Below are 22,873 nucleotides of genomic sequence, written 5' to 3'. Positions count from 1 at the left end.
AGCTGACCCCCCATCCACATTCAGGGTTGCCAGATCCTCCCGGGCCGGTTTCTTCATGCTGCACTCTTCCCTGTTTTTTTTTTTGGTTTTTTTTTTTTTTTTGAGATGGCATCTCACTCTGTTGCCCAGGCTGGAGTGTAGTGGCATGATCTCTGCTCACTGCAACCTCTACCTCCCGGGTTCAGGTGATTCTTCCGCCTCAGCCTCCCGAGTAGCTTGGATTACAGGCACGCACCACCATGCCCAGCTAATTTTTTTATTTTTAGTAGAGAGGAGGTTTCACCATGTTAGCCAGGATGGTCTCGATCTCTTGACCTCGTGATCCGCCCACCTTGGCCTCCCAAAGTGGGATTACACGCATGACCACTACGTCTGGCCCACTCTTCCCTCTTAATTCCAAGAAGCCATGGCTCTCTCAAGGGCTTCTTCGAATGTCAGGTGACTCTGCCCCAGCCCTCCCTCACCCACCGGCATACCTCTCTCAAACCCACTTATCAGCCAAGAAACAGAGGCCCCCCCAGCCCAGACGCAGTTGGATAAAGAACCCAGGGCTTTCCCCACCTGTGGGATCCCTCTGCAGGATGTGCCCATGAGTCTCGCCCCCTTCACCCCGAAGTGCAACTCACTGCCACTGCACAGGTGCATAAACCGAGGCTCGGAGAGGAAGAGGAACTCCTCTAGAGCGCAGCAAGCATATGGCAGAGCTGAGAATGGGACTCAGGCCTCCAGACACTCATGGGAGTGCCCTGACCTGAGCATCACCACCTGTGATGTCCAGCAGCTCAGAGAGGCTGAGTGGCTCCTCTGGGTCACACAGCACTGGGGCACAGCCAGCTGCCCTCACTCGCTGGCTCACCGGACTCCGGATCTGGTCGTCCAGCAGCACACCAAAACCAAGCTAAGATTCCCCACTTTGATCCAGCTCCTCTCCTCCCTGCCTCCCCCAGCAGCCTGGGGGCGGGCAGTGCAGTGCGGGGGAGGCATTAAAGGCACAAGAACTGCTGCAGCTGGGACAAGGGTCTCAAAACCTGAATGAGAGACCTGAACTCTGAAAGCCTCGGTGGGGCTGAATGAGGCCAGGTTTCAGTGGGAGGCAGATTAGACCAAAGATTCCCTGGGAGATGGGGCCACGGAGCTGGGGTGCAGCCAGATGCCCACGCCAGGAGAGGCTGGAGATGTAAGCATCTGAGGCCCCACAAGGTCTGAGAAGCCTAGATCACCTCTACAACCCCAGGGCAGGGGATGCCTCTCCTAACAGGCCCTCTCCCCAGCTTGCAGGGCTACGAGTGGGGCTCTAGATGTCACTCCAAGGACCCTGGTCACCTGGACTGAAGGGAGTCACATGATCCAGGAGGGTCCTTCCTCAACCCCCAATTTCAGGGGTCTGAGCAGACAGGCTGATGGAGGACCCCAGACAGTGGGAGCAGGGGGATGAGGCCCATCCATCCGTCACGCCCTCACCTGCTCCGCCCATTCAATGAGATAGGGCTGGCAGGCACAAGCCTCTCAGCCCTCAGATCGAGGTCCACACATGGTCTGCAGCCTGCCAGAATTGTCACTCTTAGCAAGGTACACGCTTACATTCCTTCTTTCATTCCATCATTCATTCTCCCATCAAATCCTGGTCCCTCCAGATTCTTCTCTCAAGGAGCCCTGACCTGGCTGGGCATGAGATAGTATGGTCACCCCAGGGGGAAGAGCCCTAGGGAAGGGGCAGACACCAGAGTAGGGGCCTTGGGAATCCAGCCCGAGCTGGGATTGGATTTGGGGAGGACCTGACAGGCAGAAGGAACCACCTGAGCCTGAAGGCCAGGAAATGGAGCCTTTTCCAGGAAGTGAGGGCTGCAGGGGACCTCTTGACCACCCTAGGCCCTTCCTGAGCCCTGAGGTGTCAAAGCTGGAAAAGGAGGTGGCCGAGCTAAGACCTTCAAGGCCAGGCCAGTCTGGACTTTGAGAGCCCTGGGAGGCTGGCGAATGTGTCACCGGGCCCAGTAACCCATTAATCCTGGCTCACTCATTAAGACCCTGGTGGGTGTCCATTAGCTCCTTGGGCAGTTTCAGGGGCCAGGCAGAGGGTAGGGGTCATGGGAAGAAGGGAGTACTGATTGGGGCACTAGGTGGAGGCTGGCTGAGCTGGCTCTCTTGTGTCCTTGTTCCTTGAGGAGCGTTCCAGGGCCAAGCTGGCCTCCAGCCAGGGGCAGCTGCCAACACAGCCCGGAGGGGCACCGCCCCACCATCCCAGTGACTTTCATCTCCTTATCACTCCTGTGTACTGGCACCAGCAGCCCACAGTGCCTCAGGGGCCTTGGCCAGACAGGAGGCTCAAGGGGCCAGTCCAGTGCCTGGCTCAGCATCCAGCCACACTGCCCCTCTGAGAAATGGGCCCACTGTGGCCTCCAAAGCCCTGTCTGTTTCAACGGGCTGGGATCTGCCCCACCTCTGTGTCTGGGAAAACAAGGCCCTGGTGAGGCAAGAAGGGAGCTCCTGGCATAGGAACCTCCAGCCTGAGAGGGGAAGGGACCTGCCCAAAGCCACTTGGCAGGACAGTGACCCATGACACCAGGAAGGCTGTGCAAACAACTTCCTGCAACTGGCGTCTTATTGCAGCCCCACCCCACTGACAGGTCCAGGAAGCTGACCACACTGAGTACCACGAATCATCCAGAAAGCCTCATGCCCTGAGTGGGCCATGGTGAGGGCCATGGTGGGGTGGGGTGACGGGGGGCGCATGGGAGCGTGACATCCCGAACTGCAGTCATGAGGCTCACATGAGTGAGCAATGCGGATGGGTCCAGATGTAAGCCGTGCCTGGCCCATACTCCAGAACCACTGGAACAACATCTCAGGGATCCCTGGGAGCCAGAAACCCAATGTTATCCAGGACATTTTGTGTCCCCTGGTGTCCTGCACCAAGGAGACACTTGGTAAACTGGCTAAATGAAACTGACTTCAAATCCAAGCATCATAGCATTGGAGTCAATATTAGGATCACAGAATCTCAAGTGTTTGCTCTCTGATCTTCTAGCATCCCAGAAAGGTTGGCTTACATACCTTCCCCAATAGGGAGCTCACTACCTCCAAAGATAGTGGGACTGTGGTTGATTGGCGAGTTCTTCCCAACATTAAGTGCCAATTTGCCTCTTTCTAACACCTGCTGCAGGTGGGCCTGGCCTCAGATCCTGCCCACTGTCAAAGGCCACAGAGCAGAGAAGCAGGGGCCACCCCATATCCTGTACCTGGCCACAGATTCTCTGAGCCACAAAGACCACACTGAAGGGATGGAAGGAAGACATCAGCTCAATTAAAGGGCTGGTGCCACTCAGCTGTGATGGAGGGAGGTCAGCACAGGCCAGCTGTGGGCGTGGGCAGAGCTCCTGTGTTCCCAGAGCCTGGCCGACACCCCCAGTGCCATTTGTAGCATTTGTTATTCCAGCACCCACCTGTGATGTGAGGACACAGTCTGCAGCATGGCCAAGTGCGTGGGCCCTTCAGAATTGTCAGCTTGTGAATGCCTGAGAGCACCCAGCAGCAGGGCTGGCCTGGCACTTGATGGACCAAGTCCAACTCCCAAACTCAGAGGCAGGATGGCAGCGGCATGGGCCCTAGAGTCCCTGGGTTCAAACCCAACCCCAGACACTGAGAGTGTGAATATCAGTAGCCTTTCCCTTCCTGGCCTCAGTCTCCTGCCTGAAGAGCAGGGATAACTAGACCAGTTACTGGGTGGATTCCCTGAGATGGCCACGCACAGACTGTAGGAAGCATCTGCTACTTTTGAGGCCTCACAGGGTCACGCCAGGCTATACCGTCATCTGTGTCATAGTCTATCATTCAGAAGGGAGTCACTAACCCCTCAGCGCTGTCTCTGTGGACGCTGCCCACCCTAGGCTAAGATGAGGCACACGGTCTTCATCTAAATAAAATAGGAAGGCACTGCAAGGTGCAATGTCAGAGGAGGAGGATGTCTGAATTTCATTTAATTTCAACCTCTACTGGTGCAGCATGAACGACGAGGCCCAGAATGAAAGTGCCTCTTCCTGAGATCACACTGACCCCAGGCCCACTGGAGTTATATTCCATGCTACCTCTCACTCATTCTTGTATTTATTCCATCTCTAAGTGTGTGCAGTATCTACAGGGAACACCACACCATGAGTTTTATAAGATTTATATCAAACACACCTCATGAGTTCCCCAGGAAGGAGATGCTAGCATAGCCCCCATTGTGCAAGCTGGGGAGGCCCTGAAACAACAAAGGAGTTCTGTAGGGTCTCACAACTGCTAAGATAAAGGCTGTTTGACCCAGCACTGTCTCCTCAAACCTGGGACCCTGGTTATATCCAGGTCTTCCCAAGGTGCTGAAGGGGCACACTTTTTTGTAATGGTGAACAGGCAAGGAGTTGACAGGGGGAGGGTGACTGGTCAGAAGCCCAGTGGGGCCTCCGAGTAGGTCTTATGGAAAGGAAGAGCTTATAGGATGGAACCTACAAGATGTGACCTCACTTCCTTGCTGACAGACCCCCAACCGAACTTAGAATTCTGGTAACTAGGCACCCGTAGTCTAGAGACAGCCCCATTTCCAGCTCACTTTGTAGGCGACGCTCGAGAGAACAACATGTTCTCCTGCTGTATCCCGACAAGCTGCCGACCTCCTCGTCGCAGAAGAGACCAAAATGAGAGTCATTCCCGAGAATATAGATGTTGGTTCAACCCTCACCCTCAACGCCTCTGGCCCTTTGCCAGAAGGCACCCACAGGTAACACAGGGCCCAGGGCAGGCCCATCCAGGCCAGGCCTCAGCTGTGCCCATCAGGGCAGCCCTAAGCCCCTCCCCATCACCATGTGTTTGGGGGAAACAGGAGATGAGGGGCCTTCTCTGGACAGGAGCAGGTAGGTTGTCAGGTGTTTGGAGCCTGGTACGTATGTCAGGTTCACAGGCCACGCCATGCCTGGCAGGATGGGATGGTGAGTGTCGAGGACACAGTTTGTCTGCTCAGATCTGAATCCCAAGACCTCAAGTTGTCATCTGCCAGAGACCCCAACCTTCTCTGGCTGGAGGTCTATGCAGATGCTCCTATGTGCCAAATCTTGTGTGTGTGTGTGTGTGTGGGTGGGGGGCGCCAGGGAGGAGCTCTAATGGGGGTGTCCCACCGTGGGGTCAGCCAGGCAGGCCACTGACACCTCTTAGCCTGGCTCTTGGGCACTCTCTTCACAGAGCTCCACACAGCAGATCAAGCAGGAGCTGTTGGATGGATTCAATTTCTCCGTCTTCAAAGAAGGGCAGGTGCAGCACGCCACCAACCACGGCCAGTGCTGGTCTAGGGTGAGATTGGGCACAGAAGGGTCTCCACAGGCAGGAACTCGAGAAAACCAGGGTGGGCCCAGGACTCAAACACGAATCTGGGGACTCCCTAGGTTCTGTCCTAGGGCTTTCCCACTTGACTGACCCACTGTCCCCTCCCAAAGGAATCTGGCTGCCGTTAGTCCCCCGTGGTGACTTGGTTACAGCCAAAGTCCCTTTCACCCATCAGAGGAAGATCAGAGAAAATCCTTCTGTTTTCACTTTATGCTATGCCAGGAGTATCTCAGCATGTTGCCCCAACAATTGAGCAGAAGGGTAACACTGTAGCAACACACTCATACTGTTATCATTTTAACTCCCCACCCTAAGTGTATCTCCAGCAACAGGCAGCTCCGATGCCCTGCCAGACCTCCTCCAGGACTTAAAATCCAACACTTTTACACTAACAAGGTGGGTGGGGGGCGTTGATTACAACAAAAGAAGGTGAAGCTACTCTATGCATTTGTCTTTAAAGTGTCATCTCACAGAACTCATCCCTGCAGCCTCATCAGGCAGGAGCTGGAACCTCGCATGTCACTGTAACATTCCTTAAGGGAGGCCATTTTCCACAGCGGGTCAGCCTCTCAGTGCTGGTGGAGCCCGTTGTGATAAAATTCCCTTTCGAGGCAGCCTTTCTACAAGGAGCATAATCCTATGTGTGTCCTAATAGTCTGGAGCAGTTTGCCAGGGCTGCCATAACATGGCACCCTGACTGAAGGGCTTAACCACAGAAACCTGGTTCCTCACAATTCTGGAGACTGGAAGTCCAACGTCAAGCTGTCAGCCTGGGGTGGTTTCTCTGGGCCTCTCTCCTTGTCTTGGAGATGGCTGACTTCTATCTCCGTCAGCACAGGGTCTTCTCTTGAACTTCTCTGTGCGCTGACCCCCTCTCCTTGTAAGAACCCCAGGCAAATTAAATTAGGGCCACTCTAATGAACTCACTTCACCTGAATTACCTCTTGGAGCACTCTGTCCAGACACAGTCACGTCCTGAGTCTCTGGGTTTGAGAAGAGAAACATTTACATTTGGGGGAGGGGACACAATTCAACCCATAAAATACGCAAATCCCCTGCAGCAGACAGACACCCAGGAAAGGGATATCTGGGTGAAAGGATACGCAGATATCAAGTTTCAACAGCTCTAGCCAGTTGACTTTCCAAAAGGGCTCCAGCTGGTCACACGGTCACCAGCAGCCTCTGAAGGTAGCTGCTTCTCTGAACGCAGCCTCCCCTGAATACTAACATGCTTTTAACTTTTTGCCAATCTGCTGTCTGTGTGGCAGAGAAAATCACCTTGTTTCATTTCCACTTTCAAACATACATTTGCATAACTTTTCACAGGTTCAGTACCTGCCTGCGTTTTCTCTTCCCCGAGTCGCCTCACAGATCCTGGGCCTTGGGATGCGCTTCCTCCCACCCTGGAGTCTTCCAGCATTTTCCCCTTGGCCGGAGCTGGGATGGCCGTAGCTGTTTCTCCAGACTCATGTTCATGTTAAAGGAACAAAAACAATCATATCCCTTTAAGTCAAAGGGATCTTCTAGAGCATCTTGTCCTGTGTGCTGTCGCTAAAATGAGAAGGGGACAGGGCTTCCCCAGGCCCTTCCTCTCCATATCTGAGGGTGGCCTAGAGGGAATTTCATCCAGTCCTCCTGTGGAAGGTGCTCACTTCTGACCCGGGTGCTGCTGAGCAGCCATTTGACATCCAAAAGCCCGCGTCTCCTCTTCTCCACCATGAGGATGATTTCTGAGGACTTGCAGGGATGATGCTCTTCATGCAGGTTGTTGACATAGACGGTGTCATTGCCCCACAGCTGACAAACACCGTGACGATGCCTTGAAGGCAGGAATCGTTTTATCATTCTCCATCCTCACATGCAATTTTACTTGAAAGCCTAGAACGCTTTTCACCATGGGCACCCAGGTTCTCCACATGCACAAGTCCCTGAAGGGTTGGTGCTTCTTGGTTTGAGTTCCAGATCCCGATCCTCTGGTGGTTCATGATGTTACCACTGACCCCCATGTCCCTCCTTGTCCCCTTAGTATGAAAACGAGATCTGCAGGATGCCAACTTTCCAGCCCGGCACAGGGGAGAAGCTGTTGGAGTCCCTGGTTCCAGCCTTTCTAACTAAACCCATCTCCTCCTATGCCACCTGCCTGGGTCCCTCCTGCGACTTCATCCCCATGCCACACTTTTTGGAACTACTGGTTAGAAGGTGAGTGTCCATCCCCTCCAAGGCATGGAGGTGCCTCTGTCCCCTACTGGCTGTCTTGAAGATGCAGCTCTCCGAGCCTTGGTTGGCTCCTCTGGAACAGGGAGTAGTGAGAAGATGAACCGTACAGGGTCCTTGTAGGGACTGAATGATCCAAGACACGGCAAACAAAGGAGTTCCAAGAGCCTAAAACTCTGGAAAATCTGCTGGGGGTGCTGTGATTCATGTTTATTGCTTTCCCCCCTCACTGAAGCAGCTCTCAGCATTCTGCCTCAATGGCCCATATCCCTCACTGTTTGGAAAAACACATAGAAAGCAAGTCTACAATGGCATTGGTAAAGGATGTCTGAGATTCCTTCTGGCTGGTCTTTCTCCTTGACACAGACAGAAGAGGGGTCCCTTGGTGCTGAAAAAGGAGTCACAGGCCCACATCTGGAGGGGCTCACTGGGGTTCTCCAACGGTTGGGGTTCACTCATTCAACACATACACACAAAACACCTCATTTGCGCATCGCTCTTTTTGTGGCTTTGCATAATTTCATAAACAAAGCAGACGACAATCTCTGGGCCTCGATTCTACTCAGAGTCAGGCGCTCACAGTAGACAGAATAAACAAGTCGTATCTACAGAATGTTATAGGTGAAACCCTCATGGCCTCCTCTACGTATGGTGGCATCCTCCCAGATTCTGACTAGAGTGACGGAGCCCAGCAACAAGTATAAACTGGGTGGATTTAGGGTTCTGAAGGGCCTTTTCACCCACAAAACATGTGGGAAAATATGTGGACTCTGGCTGGGGATAGACTAAAGGAGGCCTGAGGCTCATACTTCTTATAATTTCCATGACAAGGCTGACATCTGGGGACTTCCCCCGCAACAGGCAAATAGTGAGTTCTGTAAATAGGTCCCCTGCAAAGGAGAGGGGAGGCTGGGGTCACAGCTGGCCACTGAGAGTCCCATCCCCAGCACTGTGGCTTCCTAGCTGTCCCTGTCCTTCTCCACCACCCTCCGCTCCTAACCCCAGAACCAGGGGACTCAGAGCAGGAACTCTGATGAGCAACCTGCTCACAAATCTGCCTGCAGCTGCAGTCTTGAGTGCCCAGGTGGCACAGTGCTGTGCTCCAGAGCCTTTGGGAAGAGAATATCAGTGGGAAGCCAGGGCACACAAGGGTCTGTACAGCCCTGCTGCATGACCAGGTCTGCCCCTTCCACGACAGCACTGATGGCTTGGGGTAGGTTGGGGCTGTCCCCTACACAGGCAGCAACAGGCCAGGGACCCAGAACCACTCAAGAGTGCCCTGGAGGGTTGTGGGGGAGAAGGCCAGGCTTCTGACTCAGCTGTCCACTCCATCACCAGCACCATCAGCTCCATTTTGTTCAACTGGTCCCCTGAAAACACTTCAGTTTGCTATCAGTCCCCGCAATGATCATCTTTCTGGATAAAGCTGGCCTTCAGGAACTTCGCCTGGCCTGGACTGGGATTGGAGGACCATCAGGAAATTGTCCTAGGCCAGTTGGTGCTTCCGGAGCCCAACGAGGCCAAGCCAGATGGTGAGGGGGCTTGCAGTCTGGAAGACTTTCCAGGGGTGGTGTTTTGGGGCTACAATTCCCTTAAATTCCATCCGGCCATTTCTGTGCTTGCAAAGCCCAGTGAAAAATGACTGGTGTGGTGACCTTTTCTCCTTTTCCAGATCCTGCTCCACCTCCTGGGCAACACGCACTAACAATGCCAGCCCTGGAGCCAGCACCACCACTGCTGGCGGACCTGGGGCCTGCTCTGGAGCCAGAGTCACGTGCAGCCCTGGGTGCACCAGGATATTTACATTCAGCACCAGGGCCAGCACCAGCACCAGGGGAAGGGCCCCCTCCAGGGACAGTGCTGGAGCCACAGTCAGCCCCAGAGTCCCCCGTCCCTGTCCCAGGACTGTAAAGAACCAACCCAGTGAGGAGCTGCCTAACATCACGACCTTCCCTCCCAGGCTGCTGGCAGAGCAGCTGACCCTCATGGATGCGGTGAGCAGCTAGGCTTTGCAGGCTGTGTCTCTGGCACCAGCTGTCTCAGACCAGCCTCTCCCTGAGGAGCAGACAATGCCCTGGGTCCAATTTCAGCTCCACTTCTTACCAACCATGGGATCTGGATGAGTTTCCTTACACACAAGCCTTCCCTGTCTGCATGTGGACAGCACAGATGGGACATCGCCCACACCAGCTGCACAGAGTGACTGTGCAGATTGAACGACAGGGGAAGGACAGAAAGCAGGGCAGGGCAGGTGCTCACTGTGGGGCAGGCAGGGCCATGGGTCACTCACCCAGCTGCTCAGCAGCCTCACTACCCTCAGCGCTTATTAGGTACCTGATGCATGCTGGATTCTATGGCAGACACCCAAACAGAGCCCATAGTTGCAGCTGCCACAGGGAAAGTGCACCGGTATGGAGAGAAGGAGTAGAGGGCTGATTGGGATGGGAGGAAGACAAGGCCCCAGGATGGGCAGGCCTGAGCCACCTTCTAGTTCTTGGAGTCAGGATGGCCTGAGAGAAAATGTCACTCTCTCTTCCCACCCTTGCCGGGTTCTGGGCCATGATGCATTCAGGGCCCTTGGTGTTTGGCAGAAAACCAAACCCAGGGACTCCCACAAGTCTGGAGTCCATTTTAAAGCTTTCTGAGCTCCAGCTTGGTTCCTGCCAGAGACCATGGATGACTGTGAACTCAGTCCCTGCCTGGGAATGTGGGTGACTCTGAGCTGGGGTGTGCTGTGGCCGTGACACTCTCCTCTTCCCCCAAGGAGCTGTTCAAGAAGGTGGTGCTCTACGAATGCTTGGGCTCCATCTGGGGCCAACGACATAAGAAGGGGAATGAGCACGTGACACCCATAGTTCGTGCCACCATCGCACACATCAACAGGCTCACCAACTGTGGCACCACCTCCTGCCTCGGGGACCACAGCATGAGGGCCCTGGACAGGGCCAGGGTAGTGGAGCACTGGATCAAGGTGGCCAGGGTAAGCCATGGTTGGGCCTGAGGATTCCCTCTTTAAAAATGGGGAACTTCCTCTTTTCCCCCATCGGCTTTCAGGATTGACATCTGTATCTCTGGCCTGAGCCCTGCACATCCCCTGGCCCTTCTTGTCAGAGCTTCACTGACCTTGACTCCCATGGCCCAGTGGTGGCTGCTCACTTCCGACCTGGGCTCTTCGTTGGGTTGAACTAAAATCCTCCTAGATGAGTGACATTCACTCGGCACCAGGTGCGCCCTCCTGAGGCTCCCCAGGCCTCTGCTTCAGCCAGGAGGGGAGATCTCAGCAGAGAGGGCTGAGGCTGAAGTGGGCCAGACTCCACCTCTGGACCTCACAGCTCACTCTTCCCTCTCCAGGAGTGCCTAAGCCTCAACAACTTCTCCTCGGTGCACGCCATCGTCTCTGCTCTGCGCAGCAACCCAATACATTGGCTACACAAGATGTGGGCAGGAGTGTCCAGGTGAGGAGGGCTCTCTCCGCGGGAGCATCAGGGTTGACCTAGGGACCTATAGGTCTCACCATGTTCCCTCAACGACTCTGAAAGATTCTTGGAGACCAGGGACACTGGAGGCAGGGATGGGCCGGTGGGTGTGGTCACTAAGCTGCCCTGGACTCCTAGGCAAGGATTTCTTTTATGTTGAGGGAGTTTTCGGGTATTCCTTGTTTTTTATCAAAAATGAGGCCGGGTGCAGTGGCTCACACCTGTAATCCCAGCACTTTGGGAGGCTGAGGCGGGCAGATCACGAGGTCAGGAGATCGAGACCATCCTGGCTAACACAGTGAAAGCCCGTCTCTACTAAAAATACAAAACAAAAAAATAGCCGGGTGTGGTGTTAGGCACCTGTAGTCTCAGCTACTCGGGAGGCTGAGGCAGGAGAATGGCGTGAACCCAGGAGGTGGAGCTTGCAGTGAGCCGAGATCGCGCCACTGCACTCCAGCCTGAGCGACAGAGCAAGACTCCGTCTCAAAAAAAAAAAAAAAAAAAAAAAAACACAAAGAGTTTTGTCAAAGCTTTTTCTCTACCATGTGCTTTTTTCTCCTTCATTCTATTAACGTGATGTATTACTTTGACTGATTTTCCTATATTGAACAATCCTTCCATTCTGAGAAAAAAATCGATGTGCTCCTGGTATATAATCCATTCAATATGGTATAAGGTTTGCTAGTATTTCATTGATTTTTGCATTAATATTGATAAAGGATACTGTAGTTTTCTGTTCTTGTAGCGTCTTTGTCTCTTTTTGACATCAGGGTAATGAGGGCCTCATATAATGAGTTAGGAAGTGTTTTCTCCTCTTTGATTTTTTTTTCCTTTTTTAAAAAATTCGAGATGGGTTTTGCCGTGTTGCCCAGGCTGGTCTCCAACTCCTGAGCTCAAATGATCTGCCTGCCTCAGCCTCCCAAAGTGCTGGGATTACAGGCACCCGCCACCATGCCTGGCTTAATATTTGTATTTTTAGTAGAGTCGGGGTTTCACCATGTTGGCCAGGTTTATCTTGAACTTTTGACCTCAGGTAATCCACCTGCCTCGGCCTCCCAAAATGCTGGGATTACAGGCGTGCGCCACTGCAACTGGCTGGGATTTCTTTACATATTCTGGATATTAACCCCTTATCAGATATATGGTTTACAAATGTTTTCTCCCATTCCATAGGTTGCCTTCTTACTCTGTTAATAATGTCCTTTGATTCACAAATGTTTTAAATTTTTGTTATCCATCTATTTTTATCGCTTTTCGATTCTGTTTATCTCTGCTTTAAGCTTTATCATTGCTTTCATTCTGCTAGCTTCAGTTTAGTTTGCTCTTCTTTTTCTAGTTATATAAGGTATAAAGTTAAGTCGTTGATTTGAAATGTTTCTTCATTTTTAATGTCAGCAGTTACTACTATGCATCTACCTCTTAGTACTGCTTTGGCTGCCTGCTGGAAGTTTGGGTATGTTGTGTTTCCATTTTCATTTTTCTCAGGACATTTTCTAATTTCCCTTGGGCTTTCATCTTTGACTCATTGAACTTTTAACAGCGTGTTGTTTAATTTCCACATATCCATGAATTTTCTGGTCCTTCCATGATTGACTTTTAAAACATTTTGTTAAGTTTTTAAAGTTATACTGTTTGATTCCCTTCTCATTTCATCTATATTCTTTATATATTTTCTTTGTGATTATCATGGAGATTATATATAACATCCTGAAGTTATCACAATCTAATTTGAATTAATATAAACTTAACTTCAATCATATACAAAAATTTCACTCTTATGCAGCTTTCTGCCTGTCCATTTTATGTTACTCAGATCACAAATTACATCTTTACATGTTGTGTATCCACTAAAATAGATTTATAATTATTTTTAATGAATTTAGTCTAGTCCTGCAGAAAAGGAAAAGTGCAGTCACAAATAAACATTGCAAGAATTCTGATTTTTTTTTTTTTTTGAGACGGAGTCTCGCTCTGTTGTCAGGCTGTAGTGTAGTGGTGCAACCTCGGCTCACTACAACCTCCACCTTTGAGGTTCAAGCAGTTCTCCTGCCTCAGCCTCCTGAGTGGCTGAGACTACAGGCATGCACAACCATGCCCAGCTAATTTTTGTATTTTTAGTAGAGACAGAGTTTCACCATGTTGGCCAGGATGGTCTCGATCTCTTGACCTCATGATCCACCTGCCTTGGCCTCCCAAAGTGTTGGGATTACAGGCCTGAGCCACTGTGCCTGGCCCAATTTTTTTTTTTAATTTCTATTCCATTTTAATTGTAGCATCTCTGTCCATTTACCCAGGTTTTAATGTACTATTTGATCCTCATCTTTGTTCAGGCAAAAATAGGAAATGAGTAATTTTGAGTTTGAAATCTCTCCCAGAAGACAAACTACTTCAGAGGGTAAAAGCTTTGACATTTTATGTTTTATTCGTTAAGGGGGTTATTTGCTACAGAGAAGCATGGTCTATTTTCATCTTTGATTTGAAAATATCTGTAACTTCTATAGACCCTATAGGCAGAGAGCATTCCTTTCTAACTTTTTCCTTTTGCTTTTGTGTGACCATATGTTTTCCATACCAGTCACTGGGCAATGAAGTGATTTGAGATGGAGTCTGGCTATTGTCACCCAGGCTGGAGTGCAGTAGTGAGATCTCAGCTCACCACAACTTCTACCTCCCAGCTTCAAGCTTCAAGCGATTCTCCTGCCTCAGCCTCCCAAGTAGCTAGGATTACAGGTGCCTGCCATCCCTCCCAGCTAATTTTTGTATTTTTAGGAGAGACGGGGTTTCACCATGTTGGCCAGGCTGGTCTCGAACTGCTGACCTCAGGTGATTTGCCCTCCTCAACCTCCCAAAGTGCTGGGATTACAGGCATAAGCCACTGCACCTGTGATTACAGGCATAAGCCACTGCACCTGTGCCTGTACCTGGCCCTTATCTCTTGTTTTAAAAGTTTTTTGTTTGTTTGTTGGTTTCTTTTTTTGTTTTTTTTTTTTTGTTGTTGTTGTTGTTGTTGTTTGAGATGGAGTCTCGTTCTGTCGCCCAGGCTGGAGTCCAGTGGCGCAATCTCAGCTCACTGCAAGCTCTGCCTCCCAGGTTCACACCATTCTCCTGCCTCAGCCTCCCGAGTAGCTGGGAATACAGGCACCCAACACCGCGCCTAGCTTTTTTTGCATTTTTAGTAGAGACGGGGTTTCACTGTGTTAGCCAGGATGGTCTCGATCTCCTGACCTCGTGATCCACCCGCCTCGGCCTCCCAAAGTGCTGGGATTACAGGCATGAGCCACCGCGCCCAGCCGTTTTAAAAGTTTTGCTTGTCTATTTACCATTCCTTTTTGGGTCTCAAGATTTATGAAACAATAAATGTCATTTAATGCTGTGTGCTTATTTTGAATTTCTCATCAGGTTTTAGAAGCAGGGTAAAAATACTTAGATGCTTATCAAACTTGAAATTATACTGAGTGGCAATGAAATGTACACATTTCAGTATAATAAATGCTTTCTGATTTTTTTGCAAAAAACAAACAAGTGTTGGCAATAATGTGGGGAAATTAAGACCTTCCTACGTTGCTTGTACAAATATAAAAGATTTGGCAGTTCCTCAAACAGTTCTGCACAGGTTTACAATATGGCCTAGCAATTCCACACTCAGGAGAAATAAAAGATATATTCACACAAAAACTTGAACATGAATATTTCAAGTGGCACTATTCACAGTAGCCAAGAAATGGAAATAACCCGTCTGTCCATCAACTGATAAAACAAAATGGGAGTTATATTCACACAATGGATGTTACTCAGCCATAAACAGGTGAGGTACAGATACACGCCACAACACAAATGCACAAGAATACATTCTGCTTACTGCAAGAAGACACAAAAGGAGAAGCAAGAAGAACCTATCGTATGGTTCTATGTGTATGAATGTGTATGAAATGTCTATGTGTATGAAATGTCCAGGATAAAACAATCCATAGAAAACAGATTAGGGGTTCCCAGGGCAGGGTGGGTAGGGAGAATGGGGTTGGCTGGTATGACCAGGGGGTTTCTTTTTGGGGTGATGAAAATGAACTGAAATTAGGTAGTGGGGATGATGGCAAGACCAAAATATACTAAAAACCATGGAATTGCATTTTTCAAAAAGGTAATTTATGGAATGTGAATTATATTTCAATACAACAGAATACGACCTTAAACTTATCTATTGTCTCTAAATATGGTGCACTGAATAACCTGCAATCATTACTGATGAATCAACTCCATGATCAATTCCCACAGTGATTTTAATGGAGTGGGTGTATGCGATGCTATTTGAGGCTTAACCTTGTTCTTTGCCCAGAGCCTATTTTGAGGCATTGAACAGCTGTGGACCAGGGGCTACATTTTCTTCCCCAAGGATCCATCCCCATGTACATCCTTTATTTGAATCTATTATATTTTTCTCTTTGTCCAAATGCATGTATAAGAGAGAAAGAGGTATTGCCAGGTCAAATTTTGCATCTCCTTCTCATTAGCTGTGTAGTGAAGCCACCTGAATGAAAGTGGGGCATAGGAAGTGGGATCCTGCGGTTTGGGGTGCATAAAATACCCTACAGATGGATTGTGTGGGAACAGTCGCTTTCTTTAGATGATACAATGTGGAAAGTAAGCACAACACAGTGACTGGAGCGTGGGTGCTGGTGTCTGATGGCCTGAAATCAAAGCCATGTGTGCCTGGGAATGTCACTCAGCCCCTCTGTCCTCAGCTCCCTGTTCTGGGATGTGAACACGTTACTAGGGCCTGCTTATTACTGTCATGCTATGAGGCTAAAGATCAATACACAGCCTGAAGAAAAATGACGGGCACTTCCTAAGTGCTGACCACATAAGTTCAATGACTACACATCTGGAAGAATAAAGACGCGCAGCATCAGGACAGGTCCATGAGAGGGGACATGGAAGGCCGGGGAGGATAGGGCCCCCACTTTTCCACATGGCATGGGCATAATGCTTTACAGCTCATGGAAAAAAATCTGTTATAAGTAAGTTCTGTGGGCTGGGCAGAGTAGGAGTTGAGACTTTTATGATTCAGGGCACTGAAATTTAGAGAGATTCAGAGTAACAACACTGAGGAGTAATGAAGCTAAGGCAGGGAATTTAGTTGGTTCCCTGGAGATGGAGATCCCTGAGCGCCTGAGACCAGGAGTCCATGCCCTGGACTCCAAAGCAAGGACCCTCCTCACTCCTTTCCCAAATCCTCCCACCCCCGCGGCTGCTGCAGGGAGACATTGATGCCCGGAGAAGGTGCTTGGCCCAAGATAAGGGCCCAAATCTTGATTCACCTCCCGGGTTTACATTTCAACCCCTGACCCAAAATGCAATGACTTTCCCCAGAAGAAGCCCTGCTGAAGGCCAGGGGTCCAAATTTATGTCTATCTGCCCTAGCACTTGACTCTGCAGCTGCCTTGTGGGGAGGCTTCCCTGTGGTCAGGTGACCGCCCTGAATGACCAGTAGCCTTCTTGACTTTCAACTGACTCAGAACCCAGGACATTCCAAACCAAGTGCCCATGTGACAGTTGCCCTTAGAATTAGATTCACCTCCCAACTGACCAAACCGGGCTGCTGGGCAGTTAATAGGATTCATTAACTGAAAAAGTGACCTGCGGGGCTGGTGCTCGGATGGCTCAAGGAGTGAAGTCTGCAAGCTCCCAGGGTCTCACTGCCTATTGATCAGAGCAGCCTGGCCTCACACCTGGCTGAGAAGGGACAGTGGCTGCACCAGCTCTGAGCGGGTGCCTCACTGCTCCTACCCTTCCTCACCAAAACTCAGGCCCTGCTGTACAAACTACAGCAACTACTCCAATCTCTTTAACGGCTTCAGGTCTGCAGTGCCTTCAGTGCAGTAACTGGCAGGGGGTGATGTCGGGGCTAAACCTGCTGTCTGTCCAGGTGCCGACTGGGATGCCTCTGGGAATGGGCGGGAGATTTCCTTGACCCTAGATCACTTTTCTGGTGTATCTTGTATTTAAACCTTCATGATCTTGTTGTATCTTTGGGCCATAATCTTAAGAAAATATATTCAAGGACGGGCATGGTGGCTCATGCCTGTAATCTCAGCACTTTAGGAGGCTCAGGCAGGTGGATCACCTGAGGTGAGGAGTTCAAGACTAGCCTGGCAAATACGGTGAAACCTCATCTCTACTAAAAATACAAAAATTAGCCAGGTGTGGTGGTGGGCAGCTGTAATCCCAGCTACTCGGGAGGCTGAGGCAGGAGAATTGCTGGAACCCAGGAGGTAGAGGTTGCAGTGAGCTGAAATCATGCCATTGCATTCCAGCCTGGGTAAAAAAAAGTGAAACTCAAAAAAAAAAAAAAAAAAGAAAGAAAGAAAAAGAAAAGAAGAAAAAAGAAAGAGACAGGAAAGACAGAGAAAAAGATTGAGAGAGAGAGAAAGGTGGGAAAGAGGGAGGGAGGGGAAAGAGGGAGGGAGGGAAGGAGGGAGGGAGGCAGGGAAGGAGGGAGAGAGGGAAGGAAGGAGGGAGGCAGGGAAGGAGGGAGAGAGGGAAGGAAAGGAAAGGAAAAATGAACGGAAAAAGGAAAGGGGAAAGGAAAAAGGAAAGGAAAGATCAAAATAGAGACCACTCTTGAAATGATGATGGCAGGAGACCATGAACAAGTGTTGACAATCTTCCCAGGCCACACTTCGATTCACCAGCTGCCTGGGGGAGCAACTGAGTCAAAGTTGGGCTTAGGAGGGAGGGGGTCTGCAGTGTGGTGGGCACTTAAAATACACAACGGGCTGATTGTGTCAGGACGTTACTCCAATGAGAGGAGACAGACAATTCAGGAGGACAGCTGAACTCAGTGACTGAGAGAAGGGACAGGTGCTTGATGGCCTGGGCTCAGATACTACCTAGAAGCTGTGTGACCCTGGGAAAGTGACAAAGGGACTAACCCCTCTGTGCTCAGTTCCCTGCTGTGTGATATGGAGATGCCAGTGGGCCCTGCCTATTAGCATTATGTTCTGAAGCTTACTCTAAGCAGATCCATATTAAGCCTGAAGAAAAATGACTGGCACTTCGTAAGTGCTATAAGAGTGTTCAAATGTGAAGCGTCTGCAAGAATAAGGCAGACACATAGCAGTGGTTGCCTCCAGAGAGGAAACTTGGTTGGCTACAAGATGTGGAAGGTGGAAGGTCTCTTTGCAGCCTTTATATGGGCAGGATGCCTTATAGCTTCTCAGGGGGATCTGCTGTCATCTCCTGTGACCTTCACATGAGCCCTGTGGGGTGGGCGGAGCAGGGCTGTGACCCACATTTTATAGTTGAAAACTGAAATTTAGAGGGGCTGAGTGACTTTCCCAAAGCCACAACACTGAGGAGGGATGGGCTGGAGCTAGGAATGTAGTTGGTTCCCTGGAGCTGGAGATCCTGAAGCGGAGGCCCTCTAGGTCTCGCCCCGGGCCCCTGAACCAGGGCTTCCCTCACACCATTTCCCAAATCCTCTTGTTCCAGGATTGCTTTGGGAAGAGCTGATGTCCCGTGGGAGGTGCCTGACCCAGCCCTCCGCCACTGCCTTTTAATCCCGGACCCAAAATATGATGTAGCTGATCCCAAACAAAGGCCCCTTGAAGGATCAGGGTGTCCAGTCTGTGTCACTCCTCCCCCAGCACCGTCACACAGTGAGCTGCCTCAAGGTGAGGTGTCCAGTGCTCCCGCGACCACCCTGAATAACTAGTGGCTGCTTGACCCCCAACTGCCTCAGAGCTCACGACAAGTAGAGGAACTGGTTTCTTTCTTAAAGACAGATGTGGCTGCAAGCCAGCCACAACCTTAAGACAGCATCACAAAACATTAGTTTCACCAAAACTCACAAACTCTTATGAGCAGGGCAGGAGAATTAGCTGGTGAGGAGGCCTGCTGGGCTGGCGCTTGGGGGCTTTGGTGAGTGAAGCCCACAAGCTCCCAGGGTCTCATGGACTGAAGAGCTGAGCAGCTGCCGAGCAGCCTGGGCTCACGCCTGGCTGAGAAGGGGCAGTGGCTGTTCCAGCACAGAGCGTGCACCTTCCTGCTCACATCCTTCCTCACCAAGAATCAGTCTCTACAAACTCCTCCTTCCTCCCCTAGACTTCTGAAAAGACAGAGGCAGAGTCCATCTCCTCTTAGAGGGTCTGTCCGTAGCCACAGCCTGGAGACCTCCAGCCCGGGATCCTTCCTGAGGACCACCCAGAGCCTCCTTCCCTGTGTCACCAAATGTGCATTCCACTAACCCGATGGCACTGTTCTTTCTCACCGCTCTCCCCAGCTGCACCAAACAGCCAGTGGTCCTATCCTCATCAACCCCATGCAAATCCCACCATGAAATTTCAGTTGCTTTTTTCCCGAGCATCTCTGAATCGAGGCTGCTGAAGATTGGTGTCAGATTTTGACAGGAGCCTTTGGTCTGAGATTCCCCTCCCTGCCGTATCCGCTGCTGGGGTGGTGTCGAGATTCTCCTAATCTGACAAAGGCAGCATGGATGCGTCCCCACATCCAGTCTCTGGAAGAGTGTGTAGGAGATTGGCATTCTTCTCCCTTAAACATTTGTTAGTAATCAGAGGAATCAAACTGTGCTGGCCTCTGAAATTGGCTTTGTGGCAATTTTTTTTCTGTTGATATATTTGATTTTAACCATGGTTCAGTGCTCAGATATTAAGTGTACAGTCTTACAGTTTCTTATAAACATGTTTAAACACACAGAATGTCACCAGGACCCTGGTGGCCTGCTGTGGCTGCAGATGGGAATCACACCTAAACTAAACCAGTTACTCCATGTATGTTCTGAGCACAAGACTACATGTAATTAGCACAGAATGAGTGGGGCAGCACCCTCAGAAGGCTGCTGGCAGAGCAGGAGAGCTGGAAGAAGCCAACAGAGGTGCTGGGGGATTCTGCTGGGGAGTCTGAGGGCAGGCCCGGAAGCTGAGAGAAAGTTCCTCCGGTCCACAGAGAGAAACAGGCGCACTGCACAAAGCATAGTGCCCAGAACAGCTCACCAAGGCCTGCCTTTGTTTAGCCAGCTTTTTATATTTATATATTTATATTTTATTTTATAGAAGCGATTGAAAACTAGCAATCGATTTTGTTTAATGTAAAAATGTTCAACATTAAATATAGAATATAATTCTAAACCGAATCCCAAATCGATAATATTCAAACACTAACTATGTTAGACTTTCAGAAGTCTAAGTGAGGTGAAGCAGCCTCCGGTCTGACTCCATCTCCCCAGAACGTGTCGCACTCCAGATCCTCTCTGGGCCTAGGTGAGATCTGCACGTCACGGCCTTCCTGGGTGTTGGGACAGGGATCTGCAACACAGACACAAGTCACTGGGGAGGCCAGAGAGGGAGGGAGGAGGGCTTTGCTGGGCTGGGTGTGCAGGACCCAGAAGGCTCCTCAGCGCCTTAAAGTGACCTGGTGCTGATGTCCCTGGGTCAGATCCACAGGGCATTGAGGCCTGGTTCCTGCTCCCAGGACCTCTGCTGAGGGTGTTGTGTGTCCACAGAGGGTGCCTATAAACATCCTGCAAGGAGCAAAATAAACTAGAACTACACATGGGCAGCCCTCCAGAGATACTGAACAGCCCTGGATACTGAAACAGAGAAATGGGGGATCTCCAGGTCTCCAGGATGAACAGGCAGAGTCCCCTGCACCTGGGCCCTGAGAGGGCAGGAGGTCTGATGACACAGGGGTCAGGGAGGTGACCCTGCCCCTCACCAGGACCCTCAACAGGATGATGGGGTCAGGAACCAGCACATCCCATGGAAAGCTTCCTGGAGCTCTTTGTTGTTTTCCCTAATGATCATTTTTTCTTTCTAATCACCCAGCCAAATTGCTTGTACTTTTTAACTTAAAAGGAAAATCACTGGGCTGTGGGAGGAGAGTCCCAGGGCACCCTTCACTGGCTTGCATGGCTGCTCAAGGCACCTGTGTGATCACCCCACGAGCAGCCGCTCCGTGTTCTCCCGGGATGTGTTGGTTTTTCTGATGGGTCCGTAAGAAAGTGAGGGAAGGAACAGGACCACACGCACTTCCTTGCTTCCCTTCTTCGTGCTGCCTGCTCCACACTCCATTGCATACCCCTCTTCTCCATCTTTTATGCCCTCCATGTCTTGACCTGGATGGAGAATAAGAGAATTTCTTGACTTCTGAAAGAACGAGAAGAATTGTGCATGTCCAGAGCCCCCCAGTGCAGGAAAAGCCCTGTGATGGGGGTTCACAGCACAGACCCAGATTTCACCGGGGTCCCTCCACCATAATGAGCCCAGCTCTTGCTACCTCCAGCCCAGCTCCCTGCCTGGAACACTCAGGGCTGCTCAGCAGGATCCAATGCTGCAGCTTGGGGTCAGAAACCAGGGCAGGGCCAAGACAGTGGGAGGAGGGCTGGGAGACATTTTACAGACAGACAGTGAAAACCCAAGGAAGTCAGCTGCCTGGGTGGGACCAGGCCCTTCACGATGATGATACTAAAAGAGGAAAGAGGGAATGGGGCACAGCTACCAAGAGGAATGTATGCAGAGGAAAGAGAATATAAAAGAGACACCAGTAGGAAAAAATAACATGCAGATTGCTGTTGTCTGTATCTGTATCTTCATCTTCTATATCACATGCCTTGGCATGTATAAGAGCTGTGATAATAATGGGGTGGCCTTGGGGAAAGAAAGGGTAGGGTTAGAGTTGAGATGGCAGCTTGGGCCCTGATGGTCCTGGCAGTTTAAAGCCCAGCTTCAGAACTCAATTCTCCCTCACCTCTGCCGTGCTATCTATCTCAGGACCTCATCACTTCACCTCTGCAATTCAGGACAAGGATCCCAAGAGAGGGAAAGATGGAATGGGACAGAGCTGCAAAGAGACCATGAGTAAGAAAGAGAGAAGTTGGAAAATGAGGAAGAAAGAGGAGGAAAAAGACATGAAAAAGAAATGACAAGCAGATTGTTGGTTTCACGGTCAGAGACTTCAGTCTGCAGAGTAATTTTCTGAGCATCCAGTTGCAGAAATGGGGTGGCGCTGGGAAAGGAAAGGGCAGTGTGAGCGTGGAGGTGCGACCTGGAGAACCCAGTGCTCTTTGCAGGAAACAGCCTGACCTTAGATTCTCTTCTGTCCTCATCTCACCGCTCCTCCCCCAGGGCCTCCACGGCTTCACTTCTGTGATGAGGGACGAGGTCTAGGATCTCTGGGGCTTTTCCAGCCCTCAAAGGCAGTAACTGTAATGAGGCAGGAATCATACCTTGGATCCTGAATGAAGAACTCTATTTGGGGTGCTGTGATTCATGTTAATGACTTTTCTCTTCCCCCTCACTGAAGCAGCTCACAGCATTCTGCCTCAATGGCCCATATCCTTCAGTGTTTGGAAAAGCACATAGAAAGCAAATCTATGGCCACATTTTTAAAGGAGGTCTGAGATTCCTTCTGGCTTGTCTTTCTCCTTGACACAGACAGAAGAAGGGTCCCTTGGCGCTGAAATATAAGCCACAGGCACACTCAAGACATCTGGAGAGGCTCTGGTTGGTGTTCATTCATTCAACACACACATACAAAACGCCTCATTTGTGCATCGCTTTTCTTGTGGCTTGGCATAATTTATTAAACAAAGCAGATGACAGTCCCTGGGCCTGAATTCTACTCAGAATCAGGAGCTCACAGTAGACAAAATAAACAGGCCATATCTACAGAATGTTAGAGGTGAAACCCTCATGGCCTTCTCTAGGTATGGTGGCATCCTCCCAGATTCTGACTTGAATGACGGAGCCCAGCAACAAGTGCAAACCAGATGGATTTAGGGCTCTGAAAGGCCTTTTCACCCAAAAAACATGGGGGGA

General features: G+C 50.5%; 1 protein-coding gene and 1 long non-coding RNA gene across 2 annotated transcripts; one reads left to right on the top strand and one right to left on the bottom strand.

Moving 5' to 3' along the window:
• The first annotated feature begins 4,561 nt into the window (after positions 1–4,561).
• LOC129467510 (ral-GDS-related protein) lies at positions 4,562–16,922 on the top strand. Its single transcript, XM_055252024.1, is given in 10 exon segments — positions 4,562–4,753; positions 5,212–5,355; positions 5,357–5,371; positions 7,379–7,551; positions 8,905–9,098; positions 9,239–9,454; positions 9,457–9,560; positions 10,331–10,546; positions 10,918–11,021; positions 16,847–16,922. Coding segments are annotated over 10 exon segments (1,383 nt in total). The 5' UTR covers positions 4,562–4,612.
• A 3,336-nt stretch (positions 16,923–20,258) lies between these two features.
• Positions 20,259–22,474, bottom strand: LOC129467330 (uncharacterized). Its single transcript, XR_008652365.1, has 3 exons — positions 22,282–22,474; positions 20,982–21,171; positions 20,259–20,362 (listed from the first exon to the last, which is right to left on the bottom strand). It is a non-coding gene; the product is annotated as an uncharacterized lncRNA (long non-coding RNA).
• Positions 22,475–22,873: the final 399 nt, after the last annotated feature.

The sequence above is a fragment of the Symphalangus syndactylus genome, chromosome 18 (genome assembly GCF_028878055.3).
Source record: "Symphalangus syndactylus isolate Jambi chromosome 18, NHGRI_mSymSyn1-v2.1_pri, whole genome shotgun sequence".
Lineage (NCBI taxonomy): Eukaryota > Metazoa > Chordata > Mammalia > Primates > Hylobatidae > Symphalangus > Symphalangus syndactylus.
This window is presented reverse-complemented; position numbering and strand designations above follow the sequence as displayed.